Raw genomic sequence first — 11,443 nt, 5'->3', positions numbered from 1 at the left:
ATGTTCAGAGTAGGAGATCTCCATGGTTTGCACTCAGCTTGGCTGCCCCCTCGGATCGTTTCCTATCAAGTACCTTGGGCTCCCTCTATCTTCGAGGAAGCAAATGGCAACACAATTGCAGTACCTGGTGGATCAAATGGCCAATAGGCTACCAAAGTGGAGGGCTGCCCTCATGCCAAAAAGTGGGAGATTAACCTTGGTCCATTCAGTTTTGCGCGCCATGCCTATTCACGCCATGATGGCCTTGGACCTGCCCATGAAAACGATTGCGGCGATGAATAAGGTGTGTAGGGCCTTCCTGTGGTGCAGACGGGCAGAGGCCAACAGCGGGAACTGTGCGGTTGCATGGGAGACGGTGTGTGCACCAAAATGGGCAGGTGGACTTGGGCTGGCGAACTTGCGGTGGATGAATGTGGCCATGCAAGCTAGATGGCCCTGGCTCATGAGGACGGACGCAACCAGGCCATGGAATGAATTTAAGATCAGAGTGCCCGATGATTCGATGCACCTCTTTCAGGCTGCTACAAGGAGTATAGCTAACAATGCCCTCACGACGCTCTTTTGGGAGGACCGCTGGGCGCACAAGTGGAGAATACAAGGAATCGCCCCCATTGATCTATGGCAAGATTCCACCACTGATAAAGGCATCCAGGACGCAGGCAAGCTATGGAGGATGGATCATGGGCATTGGATATTGGCCTAAACATGGATCCAGAGGCACTACATGAGTTCCTCGAGTTATGGCGGAGACTTGGACATGGGAGCCTACGGAGAACGTGTCAGATGACGTAGCTTGGTCATGGGAGGCCAACGGGCAGTTCTCGGTGCGCTCGGCGTATGCGAGCAGTTTCTGGGGCAGGGAGGTGAGCCCTACGGCAGCTCTTACATGGAAATCGCGAGCACCCATGCATTGTCGCTTCTTTACGTGGCTAGCTCTACGGAATAGATGCTGGACTTCGGATCGCCTAGCACGACGAGGGCGCCACACCAAGACGCGTGCCCTTTTTGTGACAAGGAAGAGGAAACGATTAATCACCTGCTACTCACTTGTGTGCTTACAAGGACAGTGTGGACTGAGATCTGTGAGGCCTTGGAGCGGCCGGATTGGGTGCCGTCTCAGCATGATTCCCTGACCCCTTGGCTAATCAACAAGCAAGGGCCGCACAACATGACCATCAAAGATCTTCGCACCATCCTAGGGCTCACAATGTGGGAGATCTGGAAGCACATGAATGTTGTAGTGTTTGACGGTGCACGGCCGTCCGTTGAGTTGTTGTTGCGTTGTATTAGACTAGAGGGATTGCCGTGGGTGTCGGCGGGCCTACCGAAAGGGAATGTAAACCCCTTTTTTAGTAGGCTAGCAATGCGGGAGAGTCGTGAGGAGTAGTGTAATATGTTGTTATTGTAACTATAGTGGAAGCACCTTTTGCCTTTCTTCTTCAATATATGATCGTGCATATTCGAGAGAAAAAAATATACACACGTGCACTTATCCCTATAAACAAACACATGAAAACCTACCCCTACGAGCACTTTGAAAAGACTGAGCCGATATACCATCTTTAGATTGACGAAGTCAGCATAGGAACGTCTCCTCTCACTGAATGCGTACTGCCGAAAATTCTGAAATAAATTCAGTACAGTGTGTGCATCAGGACTTAATCCTGATCGGCTTGGAATACCACTGCCTCCTAACCATCCAAACTTTCCATTTCTTAGCAGTTGATCATGCTGAGATAAGACTTTCCATTTTTCGGCAGCTAAGAGAAGACTTTCCGAACTTGTACACTGCGGATCACATCCACGATCGAGACTCACACGCATGCACAAGCCTTAATTATCCCCACGCGCACTCTTGGCACACCTAGCCTTTAAATGCAATGTTTATCCCTAGCAATTAACCACTCCCATTCAATCAGTTCAACTCCCACGCGCGCGTTATGTATGGGCGCTCCTTGATCCGACGGCCCACAGGAGCGTTGGCAACGAGCATCCATCGATCCGACCGTCTGTCGAGGAGCGATACGTGCCGAAACTCGGATTTGGATGACGACGATCGCCTTCCTTTTCCACCTTCCTCACCCATCCAGTCTGACTACCAGGGGTTCAGAATTCTGGCGTTGCGCCCACGGAAACCTTTAGTGCCATGCATATCCCGCAATTCTCTCTCTGTCCGTTCTCCTTTCCATTTCCACCGCCGTTATCCATCCAGCCCATCGCCCCCTGGCTCCTCGCGATCTTCTTGCACATATAAGCAGGACCAAGATGGCCTGCTCCTCTTCCACCTGTGGCGATAGCACACTGCGCATTTCGTTGCCTGCTTGGTTCATGTGTTACTAGGCCAGGGCTTCATGGGCGAGTTCCGTGTAGGCGGACGACGTCGAGGAGGTGAAGACGTTGTCCCCGGCGCCGCCGACGCCGAGTCGATGGGGGCCAGCTCGGATTCCGGCGCGTCCAGCGGATCGCTGTGCTCGTCGATCATGTCGAGCCTGACAGACGACGACGCAGAGTCCTCCCCGGTGGCGGGTGATCCTACGCCGTCGCCGCCGTCGGACACGATGCAGCTGGACGGGGGAGGCGGCGGGCCTCTCTACGAGCTGTCGCCGCTGCTGGCGCACCTTCCCGTCAGGTGCGTGGATCGACGTCCAAAAGCCACAGCATACTTGTTCCCAACCAAATCAATCAAAACTGACAAAATAAACAATTCACTTCTCACAGGACAGGGCTGTCTAAGTATTACAAAGGGAAGTCCCAGTCATTCACTTCTCTTTCCGACGTCAAATGCTTGCAAGATCTCGCGAAGAAGACCACCGCCCACACCGGCAGGAAGGCGAGCCGTTCGTCGATTTCACTTCACGTTCAAGGGCCTCACAGCAAGACGATAGGGAAGAAGACACCGCCCAGGGGTTCATCTGGCCGGCTGCCGTCAAGAGCATGGAGCAGGGGCCTTCCGCACAGAAGCGGTAAACCGCCTGCGTACCAGAGCAAGAAAGAGCTGTGCAGCAGAGATTTCTGCTAGCTAAAGGCAATGCAAGGTTTTGTAACATGGGGCGAGATAATGTTTCTGCTAGCTAAAGGCACCGGAGGCAGAAAGAGTACCCCCAAGATTCCATGTCTTCGTCTGCCAGTAGAGATTTCTGCAACTGAAGCTCTTGGGAGCATGTTTTGCTTCTATTTTCATCCGTGACCAATATTAGTGATAACTGCATATGCTCGGTCTAATGATTCCGAGGACAATTTGCTGAGACTGTACTGACAACACAAACCCATTATTGTAATAAACAGAGTCTATGTGACCCAGCACAATGCATATTCAGACATTTGGTTAGTTAGCAATGCCTGAATACACAACGTTTGGCACTTTCAGCTAGCAGTAATCAACAAAGCTTAATGTAGTCCAGCACAATGTGATGTTTATTTAAGTGAAATCTCATCTGTAGATCTCAGTACAACTTGTGGTGCAATTTTTGAATTTGTATAACCAATCCTCTCAGGCACAACACAGAAACAATGCACTTCTGAGCAATATATCCATAGACATTAGTGGCAACTGGCAAACTCACTGGTACCCAACCAGCGACTGACGTGATTGATTCAAGAATTCTTTACAAATTAAGGCCGCCAACTTAAACAACTTTGAGAGTGGGGCCATAAAAATGGTTGTAGTGTTGTACAAGAAGAATAGCTATTTTCTCCAGCGCCGCCAATAAAATCAACTGATGAAGTACATTGGATTTGGAAGCTTAAAGGACCTCGTTGCCATTGGCAATCCTATCAGGTCACTCCATTGATCCCCAGAGTTTCCAAGTATCTTGAATCCTTCCGCTTCCATTGCAGCTCGCCTCTCTGATTTGTACTGCACAGCGGTCTTGCCAATATCAGAGATTTGCCTGCAGCATGTGTATACAGTATACTTCCGATTAATACAAACTGGCTATGGTACAAAATGGAGTAATTATTTTTAACGCCTGCACTTTCCTTTTGTGTATAGTGAGAGCACAAGCACAAGTAAAAAATGGGAAAAGAAAACTTAGGTAAAACTAGATGGTTACACTGTAGACTGTACCACCTCTCTTTTTTATAGCCGCATTATATCTATATGCAACTCAAAGTCGGAGAAAGATGGTTAACAGCCTAACTTCAAAATGACCCACTAACTATTCTAAATAAAAAAATCACTACAATGGCAATATAGAAAATCAAAGTACAGCAGAGTTCTATGTGTGATAGAATTTTGGCAACACTCCTTACATTGAACATCATTCAACACATTGCTAGAAGTTAAATTGTGATACAATTCATTGGGAGCTTTCTATGGACTAGCAAAGTAACAATCATCCGCGTGCAGTGCACATTTACCGCAATATATGTTGTACTAGAAATTATAATAATGCATGGGTCAAACTATATTTACAATGTAAGTACTCATTATTGAAATTACTTTATATCATGTAAACTAATCATAGGAAGAAAGAATAAGCATTAAACCTACACTAAACCATGAGCTATGTACCTAGAATTAACATGTCGATACTTGATTGGTTAGGGGATTTATTATTTTGAACCAGCAACAAAATATACAATTATTGGAGGAGAGATTAGGAGGTAGGATTCCAGCTAATTCTTAAGTCCTTGGATCTGGTGATTAACATATTATGAACAAGACAAATGGCTAAGATTGTTTGGATCAAACTCTAACTAGTATTCCCTCTGTCCCAAAATAAGTGTCTCAACTTTAGTATAACTTTGTACTATAGTTAGCTGGAATAACAAGTTGACTTAATAACAAGTTGTTTTCGGGGAAGCCTCCTGAAGTTCATACCATACTGAGTGACCATCTCCAGGATATTATTTGGAAACTAGGGTCTTCCAGAAACTTCTTGGATCCAAGCAAGATGGCGTCTTATGCAAAAAGATAGTCATTTGATACATGAGTTGTAGCAAATACCTCAGTATGAGTTTTTCCCATGAATGGTAGCCCGCAAACAAGAGATTTTCCTCTGTAGCATTTCGCTGCAATTCACTTCGTCCAGTCAAGAGGATAATATGGAAACCAAGTCCTTGCAGTTCATTGTACAGTTTCAAGCTAGATGGTAATGCAGGTGCTTTCGCTATGTCTACCCATGCATCAAATGAGGTCTCGTTGAATTCCTGTAATCTGCAAAATCAGTGGAGCTGTGAAAAAATGATGTAGCAATTTTTATCAATAGAAACTACAAAGTAGAATATCCTTAATATTATCACATCATCTGCCCTTTTCGAAAATTTGGAAATTAAGAAATGATACATGTTTCAATCATACTCCTTGGATATTACTGTAGGTTCTACAGCCCACACTGACCCGGTTGCTACGAAACTGGAGATTGCTTCACCATGACTTCGAATTGCTGGTGATGGATATTGAGAATTTTGAGCAGAAAGATAAGGCGCCGCTGATGTTTGGGTGGCTCTGAAGAAGAAAAGGGGAATAAATGTGGAGATCGTTGCTTCGAAAAGGAAAGGAGGGGATATAATCTTGCAGTCTGCAGCATGCGTTGCTGGAAGAGCCAGAAAGTCTGAGCCAGATTGCTGTGAAATCCAACACTTAATTTAATAGGCTTAGGTGTTGATAATTTTGTTGCTAAAATGTGGTTTCCAGTTAGTTATTTGAGCCCTGTTTTCTTTTTCAAACAAAATGCAGATAACCCTACTATAGTTTGTTTCTTGCAATGAAGGTGTATCTCGGGCAATGATGTGCATGCCCTTCAGGTAAAACAAGATTGCAAACGGAAGAAATGTGATTATGCTGTCCTTTCGTAAGAGACAAATCTGCAAACGCTCAAGAGAACAGGCTACCAGTCAGGTACTGTTTTGTCAGGCTTCAGACAAATTTACACCTATAAACTTAAAAACACAAGCATATCAAACAATACTTGAGACGAAAGATCTAAAACCTACTCACAAATTATTAAGGTAGTTATGAGTTCACACAAATTCTCATGGAATCCAATGAATTGCCAATCTCAAATGCAGGAGCCAATAACAGCGACTGATTAATCGGAGCACGCACAATCAATGCAATCGGAAAAAACAGAGCTGGGGTCGGGGTCAATTACCCCCATCCGCTGACGGCGTAGTAGGGTGCGTTGGAGAGCAGCGTCTCGTCGACGTCGAACACCCACGCCGGCATGGCTCCCCCCACGCCCGACGCGAATGCCTGCGCAGCGAAGGCGAGGGATTCGGCGGCCGCGACGGCGGAGTCGGACGCGTAGCGCTCACCCTCCATGTACGCGCGCACGGACGCCCCGCAGCGCGCCGGCACGGTGCGCCAGGGGCCCGCGTTGGCCGTCTCCACCGACAACCTCCAGCTGTCGCAGAAGAGCGCGTCCGCGTCGGAGACGCCCGAGGACACGGCGGTTGGGACGTCCGTGACCTGGCGGAGGACGGACTCGGCGCCGGCGACGACGACCGCCGCTGCGGCCGCGAGAACGAGGAGGATGCGACGCATTGTGGGCGGCGATTGGCTAGGTATCTGGCTCCACCCCGGTTCGGGCTTCGCCGTCGGCGATGGATGGCTTTGCTCGATTTGGCGATTACCGGAGAGGTTGGACGGGCGCAAGGTGCCCCATGGGAATCTTTGGCTAGTATATTGGCGTGTCGCCGTGGGGCACCGTGACTGAATTTCGAGGGACCCGCAAGGCCGCAACTTGTCCGTTTGACGGAGGATGGCCCCACAGATTTCGAGGCCCAGTTGTCAGTCACGTTTAGATTATCTCAATAATTCCTTCGTCTCTGGCACAGTTTTCTTTTCCTTGTTGTCAGAGCATTTTGCAAATCCGTCCTCCCATACGTCGACAGCGGTCCACACACAAAAATAAAATTTATTTGTTCCAAAAATACATAGCCCAAACTTAAAATTTGTTCAAGGTGCTTGATTGAAACATAAAGAATAGTTCAATGATTTCTAGCATGGATCCACATGTGCTGTACAAGATTGTTGAAAAGTTACTACATATGCCCCTGTTGATCTCAAAGTTGTTGATGCATTTCAAGAAAATCGGCAACAGGCTTCGCCTCTTGTTCCGCGAGACGGACTTGAACTTGGCCGGAGGAGTTGCACGTACCGGGGCGGCATCCGGTGCCAGCGAATTAGTCCGATGGCGGCATGGTCGGTGGCGTTGTGGGTTGGGCCTCCGGTGACGGCGCTGTGGGTTGGGTATGATGGCAGAGCTACAATGGCATTTGTGTGGACGAAGCAGAAAAGAGGAAAGGAAGAGGGCAGATCGCGAACGTCTTTAAGAGATTTGGCTCGAGGCCCTGTCGTCGGTCTAACGTGGCAGACGCATCCTCGTCCCCATATACATTTTGGGGCTTCGGAAGCATCAAATGGTTGTCTTCTCAGAAGAATGACTTCTTCAAAGATGGTGATTACTAGAATCTTGATGTCACAAGATGAAAAGTTGTGTAACATATTCAGAAGACAATGCTTGACGATGGGTATGATAAAACACTCATTACATGAGCAAATGTGACAATAGAATAACAATCGGCATTTTCTTATTGATTGATCTAACGTAAATCAAAAGGGTGTTGAAACTGTGTGGACGAGTACCAAGTCCAAATTGGTGATTGGATCTATTAAAACTGGTACATGGTGATGGATAGGGAAATCAGTGGAAGTGTTGGAAAGTCAGAAATATAAAAATGTTTGAAAGCACAAGACCGTGTGTTCTGTAGTATTTAGTACACATATGAAAGTGTCGAGAACATGGCAGAAGGAGACTCACATTGTCAGGGGCGGAGCTCTGGAGGGGCCAAACTAGGCCATGGCCCGCCCACGAATTTAACAAAAAAATATTTTACCTATATGTCGTCTTAGCCCAGCCCACGAACAGTCACAACATCACCGTCCTCTCGTCTCACGCACGAACAGGCACACACATCCCCCAATTCCCCATCCTCTCAGCATGTAGCCGCCGTGGACATGGAGCACCATCCATTGGAGTGCGACTCCTGCTGTCTTGCGGAGCAACCGCCGGAGACGCTCGCGCCCCGCGAGATCTCACCTAGCCCTCGTCGCCTCACCCTTTCTCTGCTCCCTCGCGTGGTCGCGCCGCCCAGTCCCCCAGGGGCCCACTATCTCACGATTCGCAAAGCTAATGTCGCGGCGTTGCCCGCCGGGATCTTGCGGTTGTTCTCCTCCAACTCCCGCCTGCCCAGTCCCTGGTTCTGCCACTACCACATCACACTACACACACAACATCAACCAGCAGGGTAACACGGGCAGGAGTCTAATTTTGTTTAGTTTCATATACATTCAGTGATCAGGTCTGCAAATTGCAACATAGGTAGCCATGGACAAGGAAAATTGGACTCGAAGAAGAATTGATTTAGTGTTTAAAAAGGAAAAGAGATGATATAACTGAAGTTGAGGAAGACCATGTATTGCCCTTGCTTGAATTGGAACAACAACAACCTGAACAACAACATAACCTAGATGGAAGAGTTCGAACAAGTGAACCTGAACAACAACATAACCAAGGTCTCAACACTTCTGTATTAGTTAACTTAATAGTGTGTCATGGTTGCACTGTACTTTAGTACATGTATACATATCTGCTAGCTCAATCTTGTGACCTGAGTGCTTGCAATATGTCCTTATCATTCAGACTTTGAAAAAAAATTGTTCTCTTCTTTAGTCTAGCCCACCCAACTTTTCTGTTCAAGCTCCGCCACTGCACATTGTAGCTAAGGGCCATGCAAATAAAATATCCCAGAAAATGATGACACGACTACAAATTCAATTTAGGATGACTAAAGGACATCAATGAAATATTTTTGGTTTTTCCATACATGAGGAAGTCAGCAAGAGCAAAGATGTTTGGTTCAAAAAACTCTTATATGTGGGTGTGGCCTATACTTTGTAAGTTGTTCACTTTCACACAGACCAAAAAAGTGGCTAACACGTTGTCGGAATCGAGGCTTCAGGGGCCCAAAGGTTCAAACTATGGGGTGCGCTCGTTCCTACCGTCCCACTCTTTCCTACATATAACCACGGCGAGAGCGAGCTAGTGGGAGCGGGCTAGAAACACATCAGTTACCCAAGTTCAGGCCACCTTACGGTGTAAAACCCTACTCCTGCTTGGATTGGGATTGCACTGAGAGGGAGCTAGGGTACAATGGGTGGAGAGCCTCTGCCCTCTCTCTACGGTGTCACCCTGCCCTCCTTTATACCTGCCTTGGTCCTCTTCCCACGAAAACATTGGCGGGAAGGGTTGCCACACAACAACAATTCGAAGGGGGACAGGGGCGCAGTCTATCCTGACAAAAGGTGGTCTTTGCCTCCAAAGTCACCGTCCATGACGTGCCAGTGGGCTCGGTGGTTACCTCCGTCCCGCCCGCCCGTCATCTTGGTCTTCTTGCACCCATCGGGCAACCTTTTGGGATTGCTTTGGAAACCAGCGAGTTGGCTGATAATCCCCAAGTGCAGGGAATCATCATAGCAATTCCCAAAGGTGGAAGTGATAAATATGGAGTGTCGAACCCACAAGGAGCTAAAGGTAAGATCAATATTCCCTCAAGTCCTATCTGCCACTGATACGACTCTACGTACACCGAACGTTTGCTTCCAACTAGAAACGAGAAATAAAACTACGTTGTGGGTATGAAGAGGATAGCTTTGTATGGTATCCGAGAGCTAAAATATAAAAGTAGGTGTTGTTATCATAAATTAGAATATATTACTAAATATTATAAATAGCGAGTGTGGAATAATGATGGGTCGGTGTGCGGAATTATCCTAGGCAATTGTTAACAAGACCGGTAGTCGTCATTGCAATTTCATATGAGGGAGAGGCATAAGCTTACTTTCTCTTCTTGGATCATATGCACTTATGATTGGAACTCTAGCAAGCATCCGCAACTACTAAAGATCATTAAGGTAAAACCCAACCATAGCATTAACATATCAAGTCCCCTTTATTCCCATATGTCGTGACCCACTTATCCGTGTTTATGCTTCTGTCACTCAAACAACACAGGCAATAAGTAAACCATGGACATATTACAACACCCTACAGCGGGAAACCCTCACGCTTGCGCGACACGGAGGGCACAATAGGACAACACCAAAATAAAACATACAACTCATACTAATCTAGATCATCAATCACCCCAAAGACAAAGGATATCTACTCAAAACATCATAGGATGGCAACACATCATTGGATCATAACATGTGGCATAAAACACCATGTTCAAGTAGGGATTACAACGGGGTGCGGGAGAGTGGACCGCGTAAAAGAGACGAGGATGGTGATGATGATGGTGATGTTGATGAAGACGATCACCGCGGTGATGATTCCCCTCTCGATGGCACTCCGGCGCCACCGAGAGAGAGGAGGATAGGTTCTCCCCCTTGTGCTTCCTCCTCCATGGCCTCCCCCGTGGATGGGGAGAGGTTCCCCCTCTGGTCCTTGGCCTTCACGGTGATGATGGCCCCTCCGAGATCCTTTCCCATGGCCTCCGGTGATGATGGCCCCCTCCGGCAGGGTGCCAGAGAGGGCCTAGATTGACTTCTCGTGGCTACCGAGGCTTGCGGCGGCAGAACTTCCGATCTAGGTTATTTTCTGGAGGTTTGGGCATTTATAGGAGAGGTTGGTGTCGAGGACAAGTCAGCGGGCCCCATGGGGAGTCCACGAGGCACAGGGGCGCACCCCAGGGGGCTGGGTGCACCCCCTACCCTTGTGGGCCCCACGGGACTCCCCTCCAGTAGAATTTTGTTCCAGTATTTTTATATTTTCCACAAAAAATCTCCGTTGATTTTCAGCACATTCCGAGAACTTTTATTTCTGCACAAAAACAACACCACGGTAGTTCTGCTGAAAACAGTGTTAGTCCGGGTTAGTTCTAATCAAATCATACCAAAATCATATAAAACTATTGTAAACATGGCATGAATACTTCATAAATTATAGATACATTAGAGACTTATCAGCATCCCCAAGCTTAATTCCTGCTCGTCCTCGAGTAGGTAAATGATAAAAGAAATAATCTATGAAGTGTGAATGCTAGAAAGTGCTTAAGTTTGATCAATGATAGTTTCAATCACTTTTTCTAGCATCTTTGGATATCATAACAGTATCTCAACTCATAGAACTTCTCATGATCAAGTAACAATCTATTCACATGTTAAGGTATAGATCATAAACTTTCTTGAAAACTAACAAACTATGTTCTTAGTCATCAAACAATTGCAATTCATCTTATTTTCAGGAAGGGTCTATGTAAGAGCTTTGATTTAGAAAACTCCACATACTCAACTATCATTTATTCTTTCACAATTGCTAACACTCATGCGATATTTATGGGTTCAAAGTTTCAGTCGGACACAGAGAAAGATAGGGGCTTATAGTTTCGCCTCCCAACCTTTTACCTCAAAGGTAATGTCAACAATAATAATTTA

General features: G+C 46.8%; 2 protein-coding genes across 3 annotated transcripts; one reads left to right on the top strand and one right to left on the bottom strand.

Moving 5' to 3' along the window:
• Positions 1-2,126: 2,126 nt before the first annotated feature.
• Positions 2,127-3,371, top strand: LOC119337788. Its single transcript, XM_037609973.1, has 2 exons — positions 2,127-2,629; positions 2,719-3,371. The coding sequence occupies exons 1-2, from the start codon at positions 2,352-2,354 to the stop codon at positions 3,017-3,019; spliced, it is 579 nt and encodes a 192-aa protein (XP_037465870.1). The 5' UTR covers positions 2,127-2,351; the 3' UTR covers positions 3,020-3,371.
• Positions 3,372-3,516: 145 nt separating this feature from the next.
• LOC119337787 (acid phosphatase 1-like) lies at positions 3,517-6,633 on the bottom strand. 2 transcript variants are annotated; one of them, XM_037609970.1, is made up of 4 exons: positions 6,096-6,633; positions 5,342-5,449; positions 4,949-5,158; positions 3,517-3,890 (listed from the first exon to the last, which is right to left on the bottom strand). In XM_037609970.1, exons 1-4 carry the CDS (start codon positions 6,485-6,487, stop codon positions 3,713-3,715), a joined length of 888 nt encoding a protein of 295 aa, XP_037465867.1. In that variant the 5' UTR covers positions 6,488-6,633; the 3' UTR covers positions 3,517-3,712. The 2 variants fall into 2 exon arrangements, with proteins under 2 accessions (XP_037465867.1, XP_037465868.1); XM_037609971.1 differs by lacking the exon at positions 5,342-5,449 and having other exon boundaries at positions 3,520-3,890; positions 6,096-6,629.
• Positions 6,634-11,443: the final 4,810 nt, after the last annotated feature.

This window comes from Triticum dicoccoides, chromosome 7B, assembly GCF_002162155.2.
Source record: "Triticum dicoccoides isolate Atlit2015 ecotype Zavitan chromosome 7B, WEW_v2.0, whole genome shotgun sequence".
In the NCBI taxonomy this organism is placed as follows: domain Eukaryota; kingdom Viridiplantae; phylum Streptophyta; class Magnoliopsida; order Poales; family Poaceae; genus Triticum; species Triticum dicoccoides.
Note: the sequence above shows the minus strand (reverse complement) of the source record. Positions and strands in the feature narration are given on the sequence as shown.